The 25,162-nt window shown below is 42.0% G+C and overlaps 1 protein-coding gene across 3 annotated transcripts in view; it reads right to left on the bottom strand.

The window, feature by feature from the left end:
* Window positions 1-25,162, bottom strand: part of LOC141088097 (ras GTPase-activating protein 4-like) — a 255,740-nt gene that overhangs the window by 132,927 nt on the left and 97,651 nt on the right. For all 3 annotated transcript variants that reach the window (XM_073574034.1, XM_073574043.1, XM_073574053.1), the window contains exons 4-5: window positions 23,968-24,029; window positions 6,925-7,054 (exon numbers count right to left, since the gene is read on the bottom strand). In XM_073574034.1, the coding sequence (XP_073430135.1) occupies window positions 6,925-7,054; window positions 23,968-24,029 (192 nt within the window). The remainder of the gene's footprint in view (window positions 1-6,924; window positions 7,055-23,967; window positions 24,030-25,162) is intronic.

Here is a 25,162-nt window from a genome sequence, read left to right as displayed (position 1 = left end):
AATGATATCACCAAAAAAATTTCTTCACTCATGGTTAGTGGTTGGGTGAAGCCACTGATTATCAAACTACTATGTTTTCTCTTTTGAAATCGTAATGATAACCCAAATCATCCAAATGACCCTGATCAAAAGTTCACATACCTTGGTGATTTTGGTCTGATAACCTGATAACATGCACAGAAGTTGAAACAAATGGGCTTGAAAGGTAACATCCGCACTTGTGACCTGTTTGCTTGTAATCAGTGTGTGGATAAAAGCTGAGTGAGTTTCTGGGATCCAGACAGACTCTTGCATCTTTCATCCAGCCACTGACGTTTCTGGATTGTGAGTCAATGGAAAAGCAAAGAAATTGTCAATGGATCTACGGGAAAAGGTAGTTGAACTGTATAAAACAGGAAAGGGATACAAAAAGATATCCAAGGAATTGATAATGCAAGTCAGCAGCGTTCAAACTGTGATTAACAAATGGAAAATCAGGGGCTCTGTAAAACCAAAACCACAGTCAGGTAGACCAACAAAAATTTCATCCACAACTGCTAGGAAAATTGTTCAGGATGCAAAGAAAAACCCACAAATAACATCAGCTGAACTACTGGACTCTCTGAAAACTAGCGGTGTGGCTGTTTCAAGAAGCACAATAAGGAGGCACTTGAAGAAAAATGGTCTGCATGGTCGAGTTGCCAGAAGAAAGCCATTACTGTGCAAATGCCACAAAGTATCTCACCTACAATATGCAAAACAGCACAGATACAAGTCTCAAAACTTCTGGAACAAGGTAATTTGGAATGATGAGACTAAAATTTAACTTTTTGGCCACAACCATAAACGTTACATTTGGTGAGAGGTCAACAAGGCCTATGATAAAAGGAACACCATTCCTACTGTAAAGCATGAAGGTTGATCAATGATGTTTTGGGGATGTGTGAGCTAAAAAGCCACAGGAAACTTAGTCAAAGTTGAAGAAAAGATGAATACAGCATTTTATCAGCAAATACTGGAGGCAAATTTGCAATCATCAGCCCGAAAGCTGAGCATGGGACATACTTGGACACTCCAACGTGACAACGATCCAAAACACAAGGTAAGTTGACCTGTCATTGGCTACAGCAGAGCAAAGTGAAGGTTCTGGAGTGGCCATCTCAGTCTCCTGACCTAAATATCATTGAGCCACTCTGGGGAGATCTCAAGCGCACAGTTCATGCTAGACAGCCCAGGAATTTACAAGAACTCGAGGCTTTTTGCCAAGAAGAGTGGGCAGCTTTACTATCTGAGAAAATAAAGAACTTCATCTACAACTACCGCAAAAGACTTCAAGCTGTCATTGATTTTTGAGGGGGCAATACACGGTATTAAGAAATGGGGTATGTAAACTTTTGATCAGGGTCATTTGGATGTTTTGGGTTGTCATTATGATTTAAAAAGAGAAAACACAGTAGTTTGACAATACATGGCTTCACCCAACCACTAACCAAGAGTGGAGAAAAAGTTTTGGTGTTATCATTCATATTCTCTGAAAAAAGGCCAAGAAAGCAAAAATTCTGCTGGGTATGTAAACTTTGGAGCACAACTGTATCCACTGTATGAGTGCCTCATGCAGTGTATGTCTAGTGTGTGAGTGCTTGATGCAGTATTCATCTAGTATGTGATATAAAGTATAGGCAGGTTATGAGTGGTATGTTTGCAGCATGAGTGACAATAGTGTGAGTAATATGCATGTAGCATTATATCCTAGTGTGCTGTATAAAGGTGTGCGTGTGTGTATATATAATAGGTATACAGTATATATATATACACACAGTTGAATCCAGAAGTTTACATACACTATATAAAAAGACACATATGCATGTTTTTCTCAATATCTGACATAAAATCAGAATAAACCTTAATTATTAATATTTGCCAAATGCCAGAATGAGAGGGAGGGAGAATGTTTTAAGGCATTTTTATATAGTGTATGTAAACTTCTAGTTTCAACTGTATATGTTATAGTTTAAATGTCTGAATATTTCCTTAAACATACTAGTTATTTATTGGTGTAGTTCAAAAATATTGTATATTCAAAAACAATGTATATGTACAATGTGATAAATATTATTATATTACTGTGAAGTTAACCTGTTAACCCTTACAATGCCATCAGATAACAGTCTGCAGGAGGTCAGGAATGGACTGATATCCTGTTCTAATGGGCAGATGCTCGGAGGGCCGTCTAGCATGGGAGCTTTTTGCTTTTCATAACTGGTCGTTATCTATTAAATTTATACAGTAATACTCTGGTTCAGGGCTCCTCTTCAGTTAAAAATGGACCCTGATGCAGTCTAGCAGCATCACATCACATGCACACTTACAGGGTCTTGATGCTGGTCTATGGTTTGCACTAGACTACTTGAATGAGCCTGTGGCTATTGTTGTTATGCAGGTGTTCTGGGGAAGCTGAGTAAGAAATATAGTGCAGTGTACAGCATTTTGCACAGAACACCATGCAATCTAAGCAATGTCGGATTGGGGTGCCAAGGGCCGACCAGTAACCAACTCCAGGGCCCCACTTTTCATCTACATGCAAATCTGACATTACCCTCAATCACAAATTTAAATAACAATGAACTGGGTAAAATAATTTATTACTAAATAAATAAGATGCTGCCTTTTTCTGTACATAGTGATTCAAGCATAGAGTGCCAAATACTGCTCATATAAGAGGGTGGTGGCCCACTCTGCCACGGGGGCCCACCAGAAGATTGTCCTGTTCTCCTGTGGGCCAGTTCAAGCCTGAGTCTAAGGTCACGCTTACTGTAGCTAACTTTCTTGTGGGTTTAAAACTACTACCTAAATATGAGGTTATCAGACTGGCCTGATCGTACAACCTTTCATGCAACAGTAATAAAGAACACTTTTCACTACTTATCATTATAAGGGTAATGGAGATTGTGAAGGAATAACATTCGATATGCTATAGTTTTTAAGGAAATAAATGTCAATGTAATTCACTTGGGAATTAAAATGCATTAAAGGTCTGATCTGACTTGTCTTCCCTGACATTTAATCTAAGGTGACCTGTTCGCCACGATGGCCGGATGAATTAAATGCTCCCTTCAGGGTGCTTCATGAAATGATATCTTATTATCTAGGTCACAAGAGAAAACACCACACATCCACTGTTTTCAATTCCACCCAAACGTCATATTTAGTGAAAGGTTTTAAGGTATTTATAGAGAAGTGCAATAAGTAAGAAGAATTATCACACGTGGAGACTGGTACAATATATTATACATACGGCATAGCGCCAGAATACTTTATAAATGCAATGGGGGCTTTGCCTTAACGACGTCACAATTTGTAGGATGCTACATGACTGACCTTCTGTTAGTGCTACTTACTGAGTTTTATGTAGTATGGCTAAAATATTAGCAGCAAATCACTTCATAGAAAATGAGTTTTTTTCTTTGCTGTTTATAATACGTATGAAGATAATAAATGGTGTATGAATCGTGGTCTGCACAGCAGCCAGCCACTGCTGTAAATGAGGCCAAGCTGATATATTAAAGGCGCCCCTCTGCTTCTCTTCTTAGTGAAGTGACCACTATTCAACTATTCAGCTCATGCTAAGCTCTATGCGTGACCAGAAAGCCTCTTTTACAACATAAGCCAATGATGCCTTGTCCTGACACTCCAAAGGATTACACTGTAACGTCACTTCTGGGTCACGCAGGGCAAACTATGACTTGGAAAGTCTGCAGAACGGTGACATCACTGAGAAGAGGAGCAGAACGGCACTGGACACCGGACAGAGCAGTAGTAGATGAGTATATTATCACGCACACAGTATATGCACATATACGCAGATTTAGAAAATAACCAACTTCATGGAAGGGCTTCTTTAAAGTATGCACACACACTGAGTGTTTGCAGAAGATTTTTCAGCACCAAAAACCAGTTGTGGGAGGAAAAACACTGTGCGAAGTTTTGTTGTACTTTTTTACGTGCATTTTTTTATTCATTTTATTTAGTTTTTTTCCCCATTCATTTGAATTTTTTTTCAGTTCATTAAAAATGCTGAAAGAATTGACATACAGCACATTAGAAAAACGGTGCTGAAAGTTCAATTCCGCAATGAAAAAATAAGCAGGATGTATATGAGATTTCAGAATTCTCATTCACTTTGCTGATGTTAGATTGCATAGTTTTTTACCCTTGAAAAACACACAGAAAAAACATAGTGTGTGTACAAGTCCTTAGAGGTTTTGTGTCACTTTGTAAAGTTTATGCTGCCCACATTTATTTTATGCATCATAAAAGGTATTCACCTCCCTAAGCATTTTTCGTGTTCTGCCACCTCATAATCTGGAATTTCACTATTTTTTTTAAGGTTTTGGAACAATTCATAAAAAGAACATGCCCACAACTGTAAACATTTGATTTTTTATTGTGACGCAAACAACAGTTAAGACAAAATAACTGAAAACTTCAGTGTGCATTAACTATTCATCTCCCTAAAGTCAGTAGTTTGTAGAGCCACCTTTTGTGGAAATTACAGCTGTAAGTTGCTTTGGATAAGTTTCTATGAGCTTTCCACATCTTGCCACTGGGATTTGTGCCCCATTCCTCAAGGCCAGGAACGGGAATATTCAAGTCTGACCACAGATTCTCAGTTGGATTAAGGTCTGGACTTGGCTAGGCCACTCTAAAATATTTACATATTTCCCATTAAAGCATTCGAGTGTTTCTTTAGCAGAATGCTTTGTGTCATTGTCTTCTTGGAAGGTGAACCTCCGTCAAAGTCTCTAATCACTGCCATTAAATAAAGAACTTGGCACTCAACTTAGTATGTCATTGCAAAAGGATTTTTTATTGCTGCAGTCTGTAAACGTTTCGGTCTTATCTAGACACTTATTTTATGCATGATATGTTTTCTATATTTATGTCTGTATACTAATACGCTGTATTCTCTACACAGAGTCGTCTCTATTGATCCCACCTGGCTTTCCCTATCCTCCTTGGACCCATGCATCATCCCCTACTCGAATACATTTGTACCACACCAGGTAGCCTATTCCTTACCTACCTATATGTATATACATATAAACATAATAATAATACCAGCCTTGCCATATGATCAGATGAGCGGCGGATACCGAGTCTCTTTGGCCCACATTAACCCTGACCACCACTGGCAAGTCCCTCTGACTAAGCGCTCTCTTTTTATTGTCCACAATTGTACGTATCTGCCTCCTTTCTATTCAACAGCAGCCTCTGGAGGACAGACATATATTTATAGGTGGACTGTGCCCTCACCTTATTTCCACAGCAGGGACCCTTTATACGGAGCACATTAAGGTAATACTACAGATACCTAGAGATCCATTTATATATATCTCTGCTATATTCCTTTTTACAAATTTATATTTAATTCTCTGTTCCAGCCCCTGTGGCACCAGGACTGTAATCCTATTATAGGCACATTCTATGCCAGTACCAAGGCTGCAACCCAATAAGGTCTACTGTATGTTATCTTGCTACAGGTAGCTACCACATATGTTCATATTATAATTATTATGGACTACATTGGCTCATATCATGTATTGGCTTTTCCTCCATTTTTTCTATTTTTACTTTAGTTATATCTATTCTCTACACATGAATTCTGATAGGAGCAACTCCTTTACCGAACTTCATAAACATTTTGAGGTAGCTATACATTAATGTCTTCTTACATATACGTGCCCTTCATATTATAACTCCATGTATACATATTCCTCCTATTTAAGAGCCCATTACTCCAATCCTGTGTATACAATTTTACACCTTAATCCTTCTGTGACAAGCAGTCGGGTAGGTCTCCTCGCTCCTCCTCCCGCTTCCTCCTCTTTCTCCCACTCCCTGCTACTTTATCACTATTGTTATTGTTATGGATAATCAAGGGTTCTGTACGTTCACCCGTTATGTCACTATGCTATATCATGAAATGTTGATATTGCTTCTCTATCTTTTTATGAGGGCTTGTATATTGCTTTATTTATTTTTGTCCTTTACTGTTTTATGTTTAACTGCAGACTGATGAAGGTCTAGATAAGACCGAAACGTGTACAGACTGCAGCAATAAAAAATCCTATTGCAATGACATACTAAGTTGAGTGCCAAGTTCTTTATTTTATTGCACATTGGTTTTGGTAACCTACTTGAGCACCTCACGGTAGTGACACGCTATACTTCACATCAAATCACTGACAGACTGAAACAGGTTTTGCTCAAGAACATCCCTGCATTTTGCACCATCCATCTACCCCTCAACTGGGACTATTTTCCCTGTCCCTCCTGCAGAAAAACATCCCCACAGCATGATGCTGTCACCACCACCATGTTTCACTGTGGGGATGATATTTTTGGGGTTATGAACTGTGTTGGCTTGGCGCCAAACATAGTGTTTACCTTTGATGCCAAAAAGTTAAATTTTAGTCTCATCTGACCAAAGCACTTTCCTCCATATATTTGGGGAGTCGCCCACATGTCTTTTGGTAAACTGCTTGAGTGATATATATATATGCATCACTCAAGCAGCTTTTAACTGAACCAAGATGTCAGGAGTGACAACAGCTTCTAGCAATGCCCTCATATGAACAGTCATCATGGGGTGAAGATAGAAGCTGTGTGCGTTACATCAGTTCTAATCTCAGTCTCTCTAACTCCTTCCCACAATTGATACACATGTACATTATGGCGAGTTATGCTGTCACCTTCCCACAACTTGATATACATTTATATCAAGATGAGCTATGCTGTGGGAATGCTATAGGAGTCCAGCTGTAATGAACGGATCCTCGTGAAACATTTAACAGTTGGCTGCCGTCAATAGTGAAAAAAATAAATTTCGTTTTGGAGTCTTTTTATTGTTAGTTGTGTAAAATAATAAATATCATATCATCGTACCTTGCCTCAAACACTGTACACCGAAGTTTTCTGGACAAATCATTGCCAAATATTTCAATCTTAAGATGAATTTCCCCTTGAACTTCTTCGTCAGGATCAATTTCTGTTAGATTCAGCCACCCATTATATCCTAAGGAAAAATGTTATGACATTTATAACAACATTTATATGATAATTATATGAATGCAATGTTTCATATAATGCGAGTTTCCACAAAGTAGTGAGTGGACTATTAAACTGCATACACTAGATACTGATACACAAGTGTTTTTTCTGCTATTCATAGAAGGCGAACACGAATATTTAAACTAAGGTGTAAAATTCTCCAAATGGTGTGGATACAGATTCATGCATATTTTTTACTCCAGTTTGTTTACTTAATCACCAGAATCTTCATGACCATGAAACCAATATAAGCAGTACGTCACAATGTGCATGCCATTGTCTTTTTTATTGATAATTTTGATTCATAAACTGAAGATGAAATATCAGGTATTAATTACATTCTTCACTCTGGTTTTCAGCAGCTAGGTTGTGCTTTTGGGTTTAAACCATTAATAAAAGAGACAATTTTGCCCTTAATGACCAAGCCCTATTTTTCAACGCTGACATGTACCTTTATGTTGTAAAAACTCTGAAATACTTCAACATATCCCAATGATTCTGAGACTGTTTTTTTATGACTATTTTATGTTAGTTGTAAATTTAGTTTGCTATGTTTTGCTTTGATTTATGAAGTTATCAGATATTTGGAGAAAATTTAGAAAAATTCACCTTATCAAGCTTTGAAGTTTGATACCGTTTAGGCTGGAGTCACACACAAGCTATAAAAAATAGGTCCGTTTTTAACGGACCAGAATCGTACAAATGTTTCATGAACAGTGATCTGTATGTCATCCTATTGTCATGCGAGGATGCGATTTTGTCGCATCTAAGCATCCGTGTGACATCCGTATGACGAGATTTTTTTGCCAGCTTGCAAAACGGACATATAATGGAGCCCAATGACAGGTTAAAACACAAATGAAAGAATAGATATAGACATACAGTATATATATATATATATATATTGTGAGAATCATGTGGGAATAGTGGATGAGGGCAGGTATATCTCGCCCAGATTCCTTTCCTATGTGGCCTAGTCTGGTCAGTATCGCACCTGCTTGCTAATGAATAATGGGAGGTGGATATAAAAGGATGCCAGGTGGTTGTGTGAGTGTCTCAGCCTGGGAACACAGAGAGCCTGTCTGTGTGAGAGACACACGTGAGTGGAAGCAGTGCCCACTGCAACTGTGGTTTGGCTGGACGGGAGAAGCCCGCCAGTTGGTAGTTAGGTTGTCCATTGTTTAGTTAGTGCCGGACAGGCAAGGATTTGTTTTATGTTTTATTTCCTTTTGCATTGCTTTCACCGTTAATAAACCTGACCCAGGGTCAGTTACACCCGAATCCCAGCTCTGCGCCTGAGTTTCATGCTGAATGCACGTGACCTTTGACCCCAGCAAAGGCGACCCCGGAGTGTTTTATCACATTGTGGTGGAGAACGCGGGCATCACGTTGCAAGCATGAGCATGGAGGACGTGGTGAAAGTGCTGGTACAGTCCACCGCCGTCCAGCAAGAAGCTAATCGGGTGATGATGGCCCAGCTGAAGAAGTTGGTGGACATGACAGTTACCGATCGTTCGCTTCTCCAGCAGGTGGCGCAGCGCTTGGCAAGCTTACCTGAGCTTAACCTGGAAGCCGAGTCGAGAGTGATTCACGTGAGTCGGTACAGGCAGAAAATGACGACCGAAGATGACGTCGAGGCATACCTGACCACGTTTGAACGGACGGCGGTGCGAGAAAAATGGCCGAAGGCACGATGGGCCGGCCTGATTGCCCCGTTTCTTTCCGGTGAGGCCCAAAAGGCTTATTATGACTTAGAGCCTGAAGCTGCGCAGGACTTTGACAAACTGAAAGCCGAGATCTTGGCCCGGTTGGGAGTGACGACCGCTGTCCGTGCACAGAGAGTGCATCAATGGACTTATCAGCCGGATAAACCACCGCGGTCACAGATGTTCGACCTGATCCACGTGACGAAGAAGTGGCTACAACCCGAGGTGCTGACAGCGCCAGAGATAATCCAGAGAGTCGTCATGGACAAGTACCTGAGAGCTCTACCGCCAGCCCTGAGGAAGTGGGTAAGCCATGGAAATCCTACGACGGCAGATCAACTGGTGGATCTGGTTGAACGTTACTCCGTGGCGGAAGGACTCCGAGACGACGCTACCCCACCTCGTTCTTCATCATCTCCACGTGGAACCGGTAAGACTGTTCCAGGGAGTAGGGGAGATGGAAAAATCCCTAAGACAGTGGGGGAGGAAAACGGGACTGCCCGCACTGCGAGGCCGAGAGTAACGAACTATGGTCTAAGCAAGGGGCCCGTTAGGTGTTTCCGCTGCCAAGAGATGGGACATATTGCTGCGAACTGTCCGCTCACTACTGAACCCATGCAGTGCGACGTCACAGACTCTAAAAACCGCATGTCTATGGTTGCACGGGTAGTGAGTGTGAATGCTGGTCAAAAGGATGTGGAAAAACACTTGTGTGATTTAACTGTTGATGGCAAAAATGTGGTGGCATTGTTAGACTCGGGAAGTGTGGTGACTCTGGTGAAGGCCAGTCTGGTGTCAGCCCCGACTGGACCATCAGACAAATTTTCTGTAACGTGTGTGCATGGAGACACCTGTTCGTACCTCACCACGGTCATATGCATTACAACTTCCTATGGGTCTGTGCAACATAAAGTGGGACTCGTCCCGGCGTTATTGCATGATGTTATCCTGGGCCGGGATTTTCCCCACTTCTGGCAATTGTGGGAGAATCAGTTGATGCCTTTGGGTAATAGTGTACATGATTCTTCTCCCAGGGCGCGTGTGGGTCCCGAACCCCGGGAAGAGGTCTCCCCGGAAGACTCGGGGGAAGAGTCTGCGGGAAATTACCTGCAGTTCCCGTTTTTAGACATGGCGGGTGATACGGAGGAGACCGGGGAAGAGGAGGAGGCTGACAGCCATCCACCTCCCCGTTTGCCGGATTTAGAAGTTCAGAAAGATGACTTCCAAAGCGAGCAAATAAAGGATCCTACCCTTTCTCAGGCTAGGACAAATGTAAAAGTGATAAATGGGGTACCCGTAGTACCTGGCTCTAGGCTGGCATATCCTTACATGGTTCTGGAGAATGATTTACTCTATCAGATAGAGAAAAAGGGGGAAGATACGGTGCAACTATTAGTCGTGCCAAAACCCTACCGGCGGCAGGTGCTGGACCTGGCCCACGGACATGTGATGGGAGGTCACCTGGGAGTCCAGAAAACCACCGAAAGGATATTACACTGTTTTGTTTGGCCAGGCATGCATCACGATATCCGTGTATATTGTGAGTCTTGTCCTGACTGCCAAGCCTCTGCACCTAAGCCCCGGTTCTGTAGCCCTTTGGTACCCCTACCTATTATTGAAGTCCCGTTTGAGAGGATTGGGATGGATTTAGTTGGGCCCCTTCCACGGTCTGCACGTGGACACCAACATATCCTGGTCATCTTGGATTATGCCACTAGTTACCCGGAGGCCATCCCTTTGCGTAACACGGCCACCAAGACGATTGCCAAGGAACTGGTGCATGTGTTTAGTCGGGTCGGTATACCAAAACAGATACTCACCGACCAGGGGACCCCCTTTATGTCCAGGGTAATGAAGGAGCTCTGCCGATTGTTACAAATCGAATCGTTACGCACATCCGTGTATCACCCTCAAACAGACGGGTTGGTCGAACGGTTCAATAAAACTCTGAAGCAGATGCTGAGAAAGGTGATAGACAAGGATGGGAAGAACTGGGACTATTTACTTCCGTATTTGCTTGTTGCCATCAGGGAAGTACCCCAGTCTTCCACGGGATTCTCGCCTTTCGAGTTATTGTACGCCCGACGTCCTCGCGGACTGTTAGACGTTGCAAAAGAAACCTGGGAGGGTCAGGTCACTCCGTTTAAAACAGTGATAGATCACGTCACACAAATGCAGGACCGTATTGCGGCTGTTATGCCTATCGTCAAAGAACACATGATACAGGCTCAAGGAGCCCAAAAAAGAATCTATGATAGGGGCGCCAAGATCCGTACGTTTGCACCCGGAGATAGGGTGTTGATCCTGGTCCCCACGGTGGACAGTAAGTTCCTTGTAAAGTGGCAGGGCCCCTTTGAGATCAAGGAAAGAGTTGGTGAAGTAAACTACAAAGTATACCAGGCAGGTAAACGGAAACCTGAACAGATTTATCATGTAAATCTGATAAAGCCCTGGAAAGATCGGTCTGCTTTGTCAGCGGAGCTGGCCCGTCCTGTCTGCTCGCATACCGTACCGGAGGTACGGGTTGCAGAGACTCTCTCGGAGCGGCAAAAGACTGAGGTCAGGCAGTTTCTACTTCACAACCAAAAGTTTTTCTCAGAAAAACCCGGGCAGACTACGCTAATAAAACATGACATCGTAACGGAACCTGGTGTCACAGTTCACGTAAAGCCCTACCGAATCCCGGAAGCGCGCCGTGAAGCCGTTTCCCGAGAAGTGAAGGCAATGTTAGAGTTAGGTGTCATTGAGGAATCGCACAGTGCTTGGTCCAGCCCGATTGTGCTAATTCCTAAACCGGACGGCACCATCCGGTTCTGCAATGACTTCAGGAAACTGAATGCGGTCTCAAAATTTGATGCCTACCCCATGCCCCGGGTCGACGAGTTGATAGATCGGTTAGGAAAAGCCCGGTATATTACGACCCTAGACCTAACAAAGGGGTATTGGCAGATCCCTCTGGTGGAGGCTGCCAGAGAAAAGACAGCATTTGCTACCCCAGAAGGTCTATTTCAGTATGTGTATATGCCGTTTGGTCTGCACAGAGCACCGGCGACCTTCCAGAGACTAATGGATCGAGTCCTGAGGCCACATAGGCAGTACGCTTCGGCCTATTTGGACGACATTGTCATTTACAGCTTGGACTGGGAGACTCATCTCCAGAAAGTACAAGCTGTGATTGACGACCTGTGGGAGGCAGGTCTAACCGCGAACCCCAAGAAATGTCACATCGGGCTAGAAGAAGCCCGGTATTTGGGGTATGTAATTGGGAGGGGTGTTGTTAAACCCCAGGTTGATAAGATTCAGGCGGTTCAGGACTGGCCACAACCTGTCAACAAGAAGCAGGTGCAAGCCTTCCTGGGGATCGCCGGTTATTATCGCCGGTTCATACCCAATTTTGCAGCCATCGCTACCCCCCTGACGGATCTTACAAAAGGGAAAGACTCCGTCATGATTAAATGGAGTTTAACGGCTGAAGAAGCCTTCCATAGCCTAAAACGGGCACTTTGATCTCAGCCCGTACTGGTGACTCCGGACTTCCGCAGTGAGTTTGTGGTACAAACGGATGCCTCTGATACCGGTATCGGGGCCGTACTCTCACAAGTGAGGGACGGAGTGGAACACCCAGTCCTCTATCTCAGCAGGAAGCTGAATAAACACGAGCAAAGGTATGCAGTCGTAGAAAAAGAGTGCCTCGCCATTAAGTGGGCTCTAGAGGCCCTCAAATATTACCTGGTGGGCCGAAAGTTCAGGCTGATCACTGACCATGCCCCTCTCAAGTGGATGCACTTGAACAAGGAACGGAATAGCCGGGTGACCCGGTGGTTCCTTGCCCTGCAGGCCTACACTTTTACGGTGGAGCACTGCCCAGGGGTACAGATGGGAAATGCAGATGCCCTGTCCCGAGTGCACTGTTTGGCGGGTGTCATTGCTCGACCGGAGTGGTCTGAGCAGAAGGGGGGGATATGTGAGAATTATGTGGGAATAGTGGATGAGGGCAGGTATATCTCGCCCAGATTCCTTTCCTATGTGGCCTAGTCTGGTCAGTATCGCACCTGCTTGCTAATGAATAATGGGAGGTGGATATAAAAGGATGCCAGGTGGTTGTGTGAGTGTCTCAGCCTGGGAACACAGAGATCCTGTCTGTGTGAGAGACACACGTGAGTGGAAGCAGTGCCCACTGCAACTGTGGTTTGGCTGGACGGGAGAAGCCCACCAGTTGGTAGTTAGGTTGTCCATTGTTTAGTTAGTGCCGGACAGGCAAGGATTTGTTTTATGTTTTATTTCCTTTTGCATTGCTTTCACCGTTAATAAACCTGACCCAGGGTCAGTTACACCCGAATCCCAGCTCTGCGCCTGAGTTTCATGCTGAATGCACGTGACCTTTGACCCCAGCAAAGGCGACCCCGGAGTGTTTTATCACAATATATATACATATATATATATATATATATACATATACATACATACATGTCAATGAGACACACATATAAATATATATATATGTAGTTCATAGAGTTCTACATAGCAGAATAGCCGCTAAATCAATTGTCGGCTTCTGTAAAATTATTACAAAACCCGACATGAAATGACACATGGTTTAAATACAGTAAACCATTTAATTTCATTATTTTTTTATATGTCTTTGATTAATAATTAGATTAAGGTATGTGCGTAAAATTTGGGACATGTAGGTGTTAAATTAAGGGGTTAATTCGTTGAAAAAAAATTGCGTGGGCTCCCGCAGTAATTTCTCCGCCACAGAGGGAAAGCCAGTGAGTGAGGGCAGATATTAAAGGGAATCTGTCACCCTTTTTTTCAACTATGAGCTGCCGTCACTGACATCAGGGGCTTATCTACAGCATTCTATAATGCTGTAGATAAGCCCCCCATGTAACCTGAAAGATAAGAAAAAAGAGTTAGATTATACTCACTGGGGGGCGGTCCGGTTTTGGTCTGATGAGTGTTGTGATCCGGCGCCTCCCATCTTCTAACAGTGACGTCCTCTTCTTTCCTTCCTGTCATGGCTCCGGCGCAGGCGCACTGCTCTGCCCTGTTGAGGGCAGAGCAGAATGCTGCAGTGCGCAGGCGCCTGACCTCTCCCGGCGCCTGTGCACCGCAGGACTCTTCTCTGCCCTCAACAGGCCAGAGTAGTGCGCCTGCACAGGAGCCGCAACAGGAAGGAAAGAAGAGGACGGCATCATATGAAGATGGGAGGCTCCGACCAGACGGCGACACCCATCGGACCGGACTGAACGCCGGGGTGAGTATAATCTTACTCTTTTTTCTTATCTTTCAGGTTACATCGGGGGCTTATCTACAGCATTACAGAATGCTGTAGATAAGCCCCTGTTGTTAGTGGCGGCAGCTCAAAGTCGAAAAAAAGGGTGACAGATTCCCTTTAATAGCTTAGAGAGGGACTATTGTTTTTGGCCCCCCTGGCTAAAAAAATCTGCCCCCCAGCCACCCCAGAAAAGGCGCATCTATAAGATGCCATGTCAGTGTGATTTTACTGTATCGCAAAATGAATTGCTGGCTTTTGCTAAAGGACACCGGTGCGTATTTCTCGCAAGTCACACTTGTGGTCCGTGTGTAATCCGATTTTTTTCTCACACCTATAGACTTGCATTGACGAGTCTTGCGATTTTCTCAGCCCGTTTGAAATCGGCGAAAAAAAAATCGGATGATGGGATGATGCAATTTTTTATCGCATTGCACTCGTCTGTTTTTCTCGCTAGGGTGACTCCAGCCTAAACCAGATAGTCATACTACACGAAAGGGCTAATAAATAACATTTACTATATTCTAAAAGTATTCAAAACTGTTGTGAGGAAATTTGTTAACACTGCAGATGCTTCACAGGAATACATACAAAGAAAAATGAAAAAAAAAAATCCTCTAAAATGTTGCTTTAGCCCACCATTTGTCATGTTCACAAAGAGTATCAGGAGAAATTGCATTCTTCAGAATGTGGTGATACCCACATGTGGGCAAGTTTGTAGAAATGGCAGGGATCGGAAGGGAAGGAGCGCTATTTGTAAAGAATAGGTTGCAGAAGTCATTTCATAATAGCCAGGTTCCTGGGGTGCGAAAACATGAACTAATGTTTAGATGTTTAGTGATCATTTTGAACCCACAGATACTTTTCAGGTTTTTATAACAGTGGCCGTCAAATTGAAATAATACTTTTTTTTCAAAATAAAATGCTGATTTAGCCCCAAAATTTAAATTTTCTCAATAAGAAACAGAAAAAAATGGACCCCATAATTTAGTTTACTTTTTTAACAGAGTGACACCTCACTTGGGGTCAGAAACTACTGTTAGGTGAAACAGCAGGCAGCAGAAGGGAAGGATAGCTATTGGACTTTCGGAGAGCAAACTTGGCTCCATTTGAAACAGGTTGTCACATTTGCAGTGTCCCCAAGGTTCAGGAACATCAGAAAATCTCCCATAAATAACTCTATTTTGAAAATTATACTCTCTAATGTATTTACGTATCTAGGGAAGATACCATCATTTTTTACAAAGTTAATACAAGTTTGAAAAATTACAATTTTTTTACAATTCAGTCACTTTAATGATTCGTTTTTTTACAGATTGAGAAACACACATCAAATTTTATTGCACTGATTCTTCTGTGTGTTCAGAAATACGGACAATGTGGCCTCAGTATGATTACTGGACACAAGACTGTGCCTAAAATAGAAAAACCATTTGGTTTTCGGGGTAGAACTGATTAAATCCTAAGCCCCATTCTATGCTTACATAGGTACCTGGACAATACATTCCTCAATCCTTCTATAGACAGAGTCCTCTTAGCTGAAGATCCAGTCATCGTCATTGCCACTGTACAAAGTAGCCTTTATTTGTAGCACCTGAGTGCGCACAGTTCTGGACAGAGGCGCAACAATGTCACTGGCCCAAACTGTCAATCAGGAGTGCTTCGGAGTAAACTGGATGGTTGGGGAGAAGGGCGCTCCTGCATTAGATCATGAGGCAGGCAAGCTTTTTAAATAAGGATGATCACTGCCAAGAATTCTTTTTTAATTTGTTGTATGTATCCCTTGCATAAGAAATGCAGTTATTACTGGCTTGGTATCTTGTAATATGTGTATTTTAAGATGTCAGGGTCAAATTCAGTGATATGTTCTATGTCAAATGTAAGAAAACAAACCAAAGGGACATTGCTTTGCTTCTATGACTTTACAGACACCTATTTGTAGAATGTTACAATATGTATTGTATTTGACAGATTAACCTTTACAGCCAACCACTATGAACAAAGTGTGCTGGTCTTAATAACACTGAAGACTGCTCAATAAAGCAAACAGGTTCTGGCAATGTGTAACATTCTGGGAATACAGTCTGCTCTTTGTTACTTCTCTTTAGTTTGGTTTTATGACAGCAGCTTCCAGGACATAGTAAATGCCAGAAACTCTCTAACTTTCCACAAGTGTAAGGCCATGTACATCCTAGAGCTAGGCTTTGTTTAGTTGGATTTCTTTTCCAACTCGAAAGTAATAAAAATATAGTCTATTGTACTATTCTTCCATGTAAATAAAAAAACAAATGAAAAAAAAAACATGTTGGATCAAACATAGTAATAATATAATAAGATCTATTTGTATCATGGCGTTCATTTTTTTTTCTATTTTGTTAAAGAAAATTTTGCAAAAATGGTCGCATTAAGAAAAAATGCTGCCATATTGGGTTTCAAATTTAAGCAACGTTCTAGCAAATTGATGGTAAAACTCCATGTTCTATTAATAAAAAAAAATCTAATTTAAACATTACTTTTCTATAGCAGGGGTCCCCAGCCCATGGCTGTTGAGCCATTGTGAATTGCATGCCCTTGATTTGTGGTTCACAGCGATCTGCTATCTTGATGCATTGGTGTAGGCCGGATCATTGCTAGGCACTTTGATTCACATCCAATCTCTGATACTGCGTTTTTGGCAATTTTAAATAAAGTTTATTTTATTTTACACAAGCTCAGTGCATGCTCACAAGCTGCATTTGTCGCGGCTGGCGTCTTTATCCTGTGTAGCTCCTCCGCTCAAATGGTCCTCTCCTGCTCTCTGCTCCTACTTCTAGTCTGAGCAAAATGGCGTATGTACACAGTGCTAGATCAAAGGAAGAGGCATTGGGGTCCAATCCAAAGCAGGAGGAGATGAACTGGCTTACAACTGACAACAGCTGGCTGTCAGATTAATCAGACCATTAGGCAGAACAGTAACATTACAAGCAGCTATTTTGTGATTGTGAGTCCGATACTCCATACTGTATGATCGGAGGAGGATCAGGTTTATCATCTGCACACAGCATCGACCAGTGACCAAGGAGCTCTCCCCCAACAGGGAAGCAATATGTACTGTATCTGTGTATTATATACTGTAAATACAGAAAATAAAAGCCCATAAACAATACATAAAAGTATAATATAAACCAAGGGTATTACTAAGTACTTGCGCACTTGATAAGTGCCATGTCCAGAATCTCATTAGGTCTCTCTTTTTTGAAAATTGGGCTGGGCATACACAATGACTTTGGACGCCACACGGTTTGCCATGTAATTCCAGCCTATGTGTCATTGCTACAAATAATGGGGTTGTACTGTACTGAACCCTAGAGTACTCAACAATAACACCACAAAAAATCTAAAACAACAGAGGTAATGTTGGTGCGCTGCCTATAGAATTAGTGAGGATGCGGTAATTATAAATGAATACCTTTTATTTTTGGATTTTCAAAAACAACAAACCGTTTTTTGACTCCGGACCGGAGACTTCATCAGGTGTTATCAATTTGTATTCAGAATGGTGCAGCGGCATGCATTCCATCTTTGCCCCTCCTCCCAGCTCTCCCGCGAGGCTCAACCTGTCACCTCAGAAGAGACACTCACCATGTCTGTACCTTACTGTTATTATTAGAGAGGTACAGTTCTCATTGTGTTATCTGTGGCATTACATGGAACTGCAGGTAACATCTGGACACCGATTACGTTATATGTAGTCTTGGGTTCTGTGTTATCTATAGTGTTGAATTTTTCTTTGGGGGAGTTAGAGGATCGTAGCATCAAAACATTTTCAGGGTTTGGGCCACTGATTCTACCAAGGTCCTTGGTGCTGGATATGGCAGATAGACACAAACTGATGGAGTGAGAATGGAGGACAGCAGCCATGCAAAGGCCATAAAGTAGAAACACTGCAACTGCCTCCTCCTCCTTGTTGGTGATGCCATCCCGCTCAGCACATGCGGCTGTCTCTGCCTTTTCCTAGCTTTGAAGTGTTGTCTACCTCATCACTGCAGGTGCTCAGGCCCCTCACCGACTGCAAAGTCCCCTACTCCAAGGTATGAGCATGCACAAAGAATACACATGGCTCCCCAAACCTACTCTTTTTTCACATTCAAGCAATAGATTTTTAGTAAGAGGAAGGCAGGTCATAAGAATGGCGATTTTACATAACTACCATTAATTGTTAATGATTACACTAGCTCCACTTCTCTATTGGGAGGTGAGTGGTGCATTATGTCTACAGATACTTTCTTGGGTGCTTGTGTGATCAGCAGGTATTGTTCATCTGTTCTATTTATCAGGGAAGGTGTGCAACACCTGCTAATGACACATATGTACGTATCTATAGATGTGACGTCACCCCGCTGCTGACTTTATTCTAAGTTCTGTGCCATTTGGACAGCCGTAAGGTTTATCTGGCTCCACTTATTTCCTTAGGGAGGTGGGTGGTACCGGTGATGTCACAATACATCCCAAAATGTGTACGTCTTCAGCAGCTAACTGTGGACGTGACAATACCTCACCAGTACTCCTTGATCATTGATAACTCTCTAAAGACCACTTTTCCGCCATTAGTCACAATACGGCTTCTATAATTTCTTTGTATAGAATGAGGCTCATGACTGAATGTGCCTCTCAATATACAAAAAGACTGAGGATCACTGTTCTATAGCAATCCTACCTTTTTCAGGCCTCCTACACATCTACATTGTTTGTTAGTCTTTGATGTGTTTCCTATGAACTAACAATGAAGTAAAAGTACTTTACAGGCAATTAGCTTTTATTATGCTGCTCAATAGAGACTGCAAAAATAAACACAGATTGAAACAAAAATATCCTTGCAGCTATAAGGTCATAAAGTAATTAACAAAGCAAAACATATAGGACACTTTATTACCTCCATTGACTTCTATTCTCCCCCATCTCATTAACCTTTCATTCCTACTTGCCAGTCTACCACTTTACACCTCCATCAGATTCGCTCTATCTCCCAGCAACTGACTTCTTCTGTCTGAGCCCTATCTTGCCAACAGAAGAAATGAAACAAATGTCATGTGGAGATCCTGTTGTCACTTCCTATCTGAAATTACAAGTTCCCTGCTTCTTCTAAAGAAAAGCAACTAATGAAAACAGAAATCTGGAACAATACTTGAACTGATATTAAAATGAGGACTATACGAGTCATACATAACTATATGGAATGACTCACAGCTCCCACATAGAAAGCCAACTAGAAACTGCTTTATTTCTCCCACATTTAGTTATTCATCAGCTATATGGGACACCATTGTTACACAAAAGAATATATGTAATATACTGAAATGTATTGGAAATGCAAGCAGAGCAAGAACTATATAAAAGAATCTGACAACATTTGAATTGAGTAGAACGGGAACTTCGATTTGTGTTAAAAGCAATTGGTGCTGACTAGACCCAGGTATACCATGACGTGGGGAAGATGCATATTATGCTGCATTTCAAGTGATGTTGTGACATGTGTTGCCCTATAATGTCATGATGTTTTGGGACTGCAAGACGGTTGGGGGTCACTTACTGGCCTATTTGGACAGGCTGACGAACATTCTATGTGCACAGAAAGAACATTAATACAACTGCACTGTCCTTAGAGTATTATGTTATCAGCAGCATATCACCTGCTTACACAGGACAATGCGCTGCCAATAGCTATAATTTTGAAGATAGCTTAAAAATTATTGTACCTGAAGAACAAGCGTTTTGTTCCTTCATCAGGTATTTGCTGGCCTCTTTAGATGGGCTGATAGGAACAAATTTCTTATGAATGATCTCCCCAATTATTGGTTGGTCTTAAAAGGGTTGTCCACTACTAGGACAACCCCTTCTTAAATTAAATGTTTGGCTCCGATAAAATAAACAAACCTATACTCACCTCCCGTGCTGGCTCCGTTCAGGCAGTGTTGGCGCTCGCGGTCTCTGGTCTGTGATGCGTTTGCATGACATGTGATGCCCGGCGCCCAATCAGCGCTGGCATCACTGTCCTCGCCTTCGTACGAACTGAACATGGAGAGGAAGTCTAGGCTTCAGCTGATCTCGGACTTCCTCTTCATTTTCATTTCGACAGGAGGCAGGGACATTGATGGGAGCACTGACTGGGCATCGGACACTACATGTCATTCCACCACATCACAAGCTCAGGACACCAATGCCGACTCCGCTGGAACAGAGATGGCACGGGAGGTGAGTATAGGTTTATTTTATCAGGGCTGAACAATTAGTTTAACAAGGGGTCGTCCTTGTAGTGGACAACCCCTTTAATGGGCCATTACAAACTATTGATTATCACTTATGTAAACGAAAAATAAAACACACAGAAATCGCTACAAAACATACAATGTAAATGAATTAGAATTATGCAAAAGCATGAAAGTCCCTGATAAAATGTGGAACTTTTATAAAGTAATTTTCTCCCTTTACCTTGTTGCTTGTCTCAGACAGACCTTGCTCTCCTTATTATTAAAGCACAGTGATGACGTGACATCATGTGTGATTAGCCTCAGCCACTACTTCACATGGACTTCACTTCATCATGTTGCTTTCTTTCCATGTTTTCTTAGTGGGGTCCAATGGTGCGGGAACCGATAAAAAATGTTATAAAGTACAAAAGATCTCTTTAAGGGGAGTGAGAAAAACAAACTCTAAGATAATCTCTTGAAGCTGCATAATTAATTTGATGTCTATTGTTTTAAAAATAACTGAGAGGCGATATGAATTTTCAGAGATAAAGGATTGAGCATAAGGGTTAATCTTGGTTTATTTTCTTACTGATGCGATGGAAAAATATGTGAAGAATTTGATGGTTACATAACATAATATAGGACAACAGAGATTAGGAACTGTAATCCCACTGAAAATGCATGTGAAAACTATGGAAGCAAATGTTCTGGTACTACTAATAATAGGAAATGAACCAATGAAACAAGGTCAAGGTCAACTTTCCTCTTCAATCACAACACTAGATAGCTACTATGTTGGGTTAGCTACACAGCAGATGGCAAAACTGGGATCAATGCTGTCAGAGACAGTGACCAGAAAGTTTGGTTCAAACAGGGCTTCCTACGTTTTTATTGTTGGTGTACAAAAAAAATGCAAAGGCTTAACATCGAGACACAAATCACAAATTAACCCCATGCTCGGCTGAGAACTAACTAGACATCAGTTTTTCCTGCCAATATAGGAGCTACCAACAACCTGTAAAAGAAAAATAAAAGTGTTACCGACACCAATATCACCAACAGGTGGCTGGCCGACCCCAGTAATAGAGTCACTTGAACAACGGGGCATTCTGCTCATAGCATCATTCCACGCATCTACTATGAGGACCATGAATCAAGTGGGTCCATTGCCAAGCCCCCGCCCATAGTCACAATTTTAATGGGCTATCTGCATACTCAGGATGCAGATACTATTGAATAGAATGGTGGGACGGGGAGCAGTCAGTGCTGTCTTATACCATTCAGCCGTTAAATCTTAGGACTCATTTGCGATAAAAAAAAAACGGCCCGTTTTCTGGACGGAAAAAAAGGAACCAAAACTATGTGATTGTCATGCGATTTATATCCGATTTTTAATTGCACCATCCGTTTTACATCCGTTTTACATCCGTATGCAATGCGTTTTTTTTCTCACCAACTATTTTTCTACAGTCATTTACAGGAACCTTTACAGTGTTCTATGACACAGAATGGTAATGTAGCCGTATCCGATTTCAGCTGAGAAAAAAAATCGCAAATGAGAGGTCACCTACTGATTAACATTGGTCCGAGTGCAATCCGATTTTTTATCGCATTGCACTCGTCCGATTTTCTCTCCAGTGAGTATGAGCCCTTAGCCACTCAATCGCACCTGCTGCTTGAAGTCACAGTCCACATGCTGCAAAGAGTGAAGCAGTGTACAAGGGAAATGGGGCAATGTACTTTTTTTCAATTTTTAATGTCGGTACTCGTAGGGGACATGATTCTGTGTGAGTGGCTTGGAGGGTAGTGGGAGTTTGTGGCGGTCATCACATTGAGTGGGGAACTTTGGAGGCCATCATATTCTGTATGGGGGATGTGGGGACATCACACTAACTATGGAGCTGTGGGGGCTATGATACCGTGTGAGAAGGCTGTGAATGTCATCATACTGAGTGTGAGGCTATGGGGGCTCCTACTGAGTGGGGGTTTGTGGGGGTCATCATACTCTGTGGAAGGTGTGGGGGACATGCTACTGTGGATACACTATAGTGTGTGGGGGCTTTGTGGACTTATTACTCTATGGAGGGCTATGTAGACCATCATATTGTGTGGGGTGCTGTGAAGTCCATTATACAGTATGGGTGCCATGATATTGAATGAGGGGCAACGGGAAAAATGATACTTAGGGTAACTATGGGGATATAATACTGTGTCGGGGCACTTTAGTGGCATCCAACTGTATTGGGGATTGTGGAGAGTATTCTGTGTTGGTCACTCTGTGGACAGAATATGGTGTGGGGAGCTGTAGAAGCATCATAATTTGTGGGGAGCATTGTCAGGGCATCATACTTTGCAGGAGGCACTGTGGGATCATCATACTGTGCATAGGGAAGGGATTGTGGGGTAAAATTGTAATGGAGTGTTTCCTTGGGGGAAATCATACTATGTGTCGGAGGGGGGGGGCATTTTTGGGGACATCATACAATATAAGGGTCAAAAAAGGGGTATTGTAGTGAGTGAGAACACTAAGGGTCTTCATTAGAGGCATAATTACTATGTATGCGCCACAAAACATGTCCATCTCTCTATTTTTAAAAGTGAGGAGAAGTGACCCCACTTGCTCTACCAATTTTTTTTGTGTGTGTCAGGAGAGGTCTTTTGCTATGGAACCCCGTAATTTGTATGTATTCCCTACTTGAATGACACCTTGTGTTTCTTCAGGCAATTTTCCTCTAACTAAAGTGCCCACACTGCACACCCTTCAAAACCCAGTTATGAATCAGCTCAACACTTGGAGCTACAGAGAAAAACAGGCCCGGAATAACAGGCTTCGCTACCAAACCTACTTATCATTCCATAAAAATGAAGGCCAGAAAACAGGAATACGTAAAGTCAGCCAATCTAACTTCCGGGAGTCTATTTGAAAGGAATCTTGGGGAAATCTAGATCCCCGACTACTGGTTCTGCAAATATATCATAATGCTTATCTCCTACTGACATACCAAGCATGTACAATTGAGTCAGAGGATAATGACTAATACTTTTCAGTGTAGGTTGTCTTAAATATATACATTATATCTAATGACGGTGAACATTATTTCCACATGTGGTAAAAGCTCTAATATAAATTGTAATTCTGTACGAGCCTATGAGATCAGTAATGCAGAACGTTTAAATGGTACTAATAATTAAGTCTGTTGAAATATGAATAAACTTCAAAGACAACTTAGGGGACAGATCCGTTACTAAAACTAATAGTATGTTGGTTACAGTCAGTACATCAGAGGATTCGTTTTCTTTTGAAGTGTCTTAGGCAGGTGTGGTATTTAATATATCAATGTACGGCACATTAAAATCTAATTAAAAAAATGTACAATGCTTTTTCAAGTATGTTGTAAATTAATAGAACTCTGATTTCACAAAATGATACGTTCACATTTATATCGTACACTATAAATACAGCGTCCTCTTGCCGCATTTTCCGCATACTGGTAATTAAAGCTCCAGTTTCTATTGCATTTTTCTGGAAAATAACTGAACTAATTCTCTTTCCAAAGCGATCATTCTCGCCCACTGGGACCTGAATATGGTTAGAATAGAATAGAAATGGAGCATTAAAATAGTTCAAACATGGGATATGAAAGCATAAAAGACACACATTACATACCTTTGGGATATTCAGCCAGAACATTACGTGTTAAACAGACCTTCCCAATGACGTCATCGCGGCTACAAGAAGAAGAAAATCAGATGTTTGAACTGTACTTCTATTTCTGTTATGAATGATGTTTTTTAGCAAATGCTCAATCTTGCTGGAGCTCCACACACTTATCAGTAAAAACACAAAAGTTTAAACATTTTTGTGCAACTTTAAGTTTCATAAAAAATGTAATGATATGTCAAGCACTTGTGATGTAAATAATCAAGATCCACTGGTGGCGCCACTCTTTTCAACAGCCAATCAATGGGCAATTCAATTGCCCAGATGTGTTTGATGGGAGGCAAGCCTGGAGACGCTGCATGCCATGGTAGGACGTTTAGGACCCACAGGCTGCTCACAGCAGCACAATCAACATGCAAGCTGGCATCCTTATGTTGAAAAACAGATCCTGGGACACTTTCCTGTTCCCTTTTAATGGCTTCTTCATGGCATTGCTCATGTCGTCTCCTGATTAAACTCCAGCTACCATTGTTTCCAACAAAGAAGAGGGACTCATTGCTGAAGAGAACAGACCTCTACTCCAGCCTCTGTTGCCACCATGCTATGCAATGTGGCAATGGTTTGTGTAGACACTGTTAGACATCTTAGGCTTGGTATGTGACATCTAATGTCACTTGCAGTTCGGAATGGATCACCATGGAACATTCCTATCTGACGAGACCACATGGTCAATGAAATAAAGAGGCCTTGATGAGGGAATGTCACACTGGTCTTCCTCCTGGGATTGTGATGCGGGGTGCATGATGTATAGGTACGTCAAAGGTTGTGAAGCGTTAAAAGCATGTATAATCGTTAATACAAGAACTAACAGTACTGCTACTACTAGTAGTCCAGAGCAACCAAAAGTTCTATATGTGAACACAAAAAGTTATTTCACTATGTAAATATTTCAAGGGCATGAGAATAATAGTTTTTTTAGCCTGGTGTTACCCTCATGGTGAAGCTAATGAACCTCATTCCATACACTGAAATACTAGATGGATAGTCAATTAATATATCCAAGAGGAACGAGATTGTCTTAGTGGTGATGTGTTAATACCACTGAGGTCTCCACAGTGGACAGTGAGTGACTGCAGCGGTCACGTCACGTTGACATTACTGGAATAGGAAAATTGGGTCCGGAGGTGGACTAGGGACATGT

Source organism: Dendrobates tinctorius, unplaced genomic scaffold (assembly GCF_039654945.1).
Source record: "Dendrobates tinctorius isolate UK_male_01 unplaced genomic scaffold, ASM3965494v1 ptg000007l, whole genome shotgun sequence".
Taxonomy (NCBI): domain Eukaryota; kingdom Metazoa; phylum Chordata; class Amphibia; order Anura; family Dendrobatidae; genus Dendrobates; species Dendrobates tinctorius.
The sequence above is the reverse complement of the archived record's forward strand: the minus strand, read 5'-3'. Positions and strand labels throughout refer to the sequence as shown.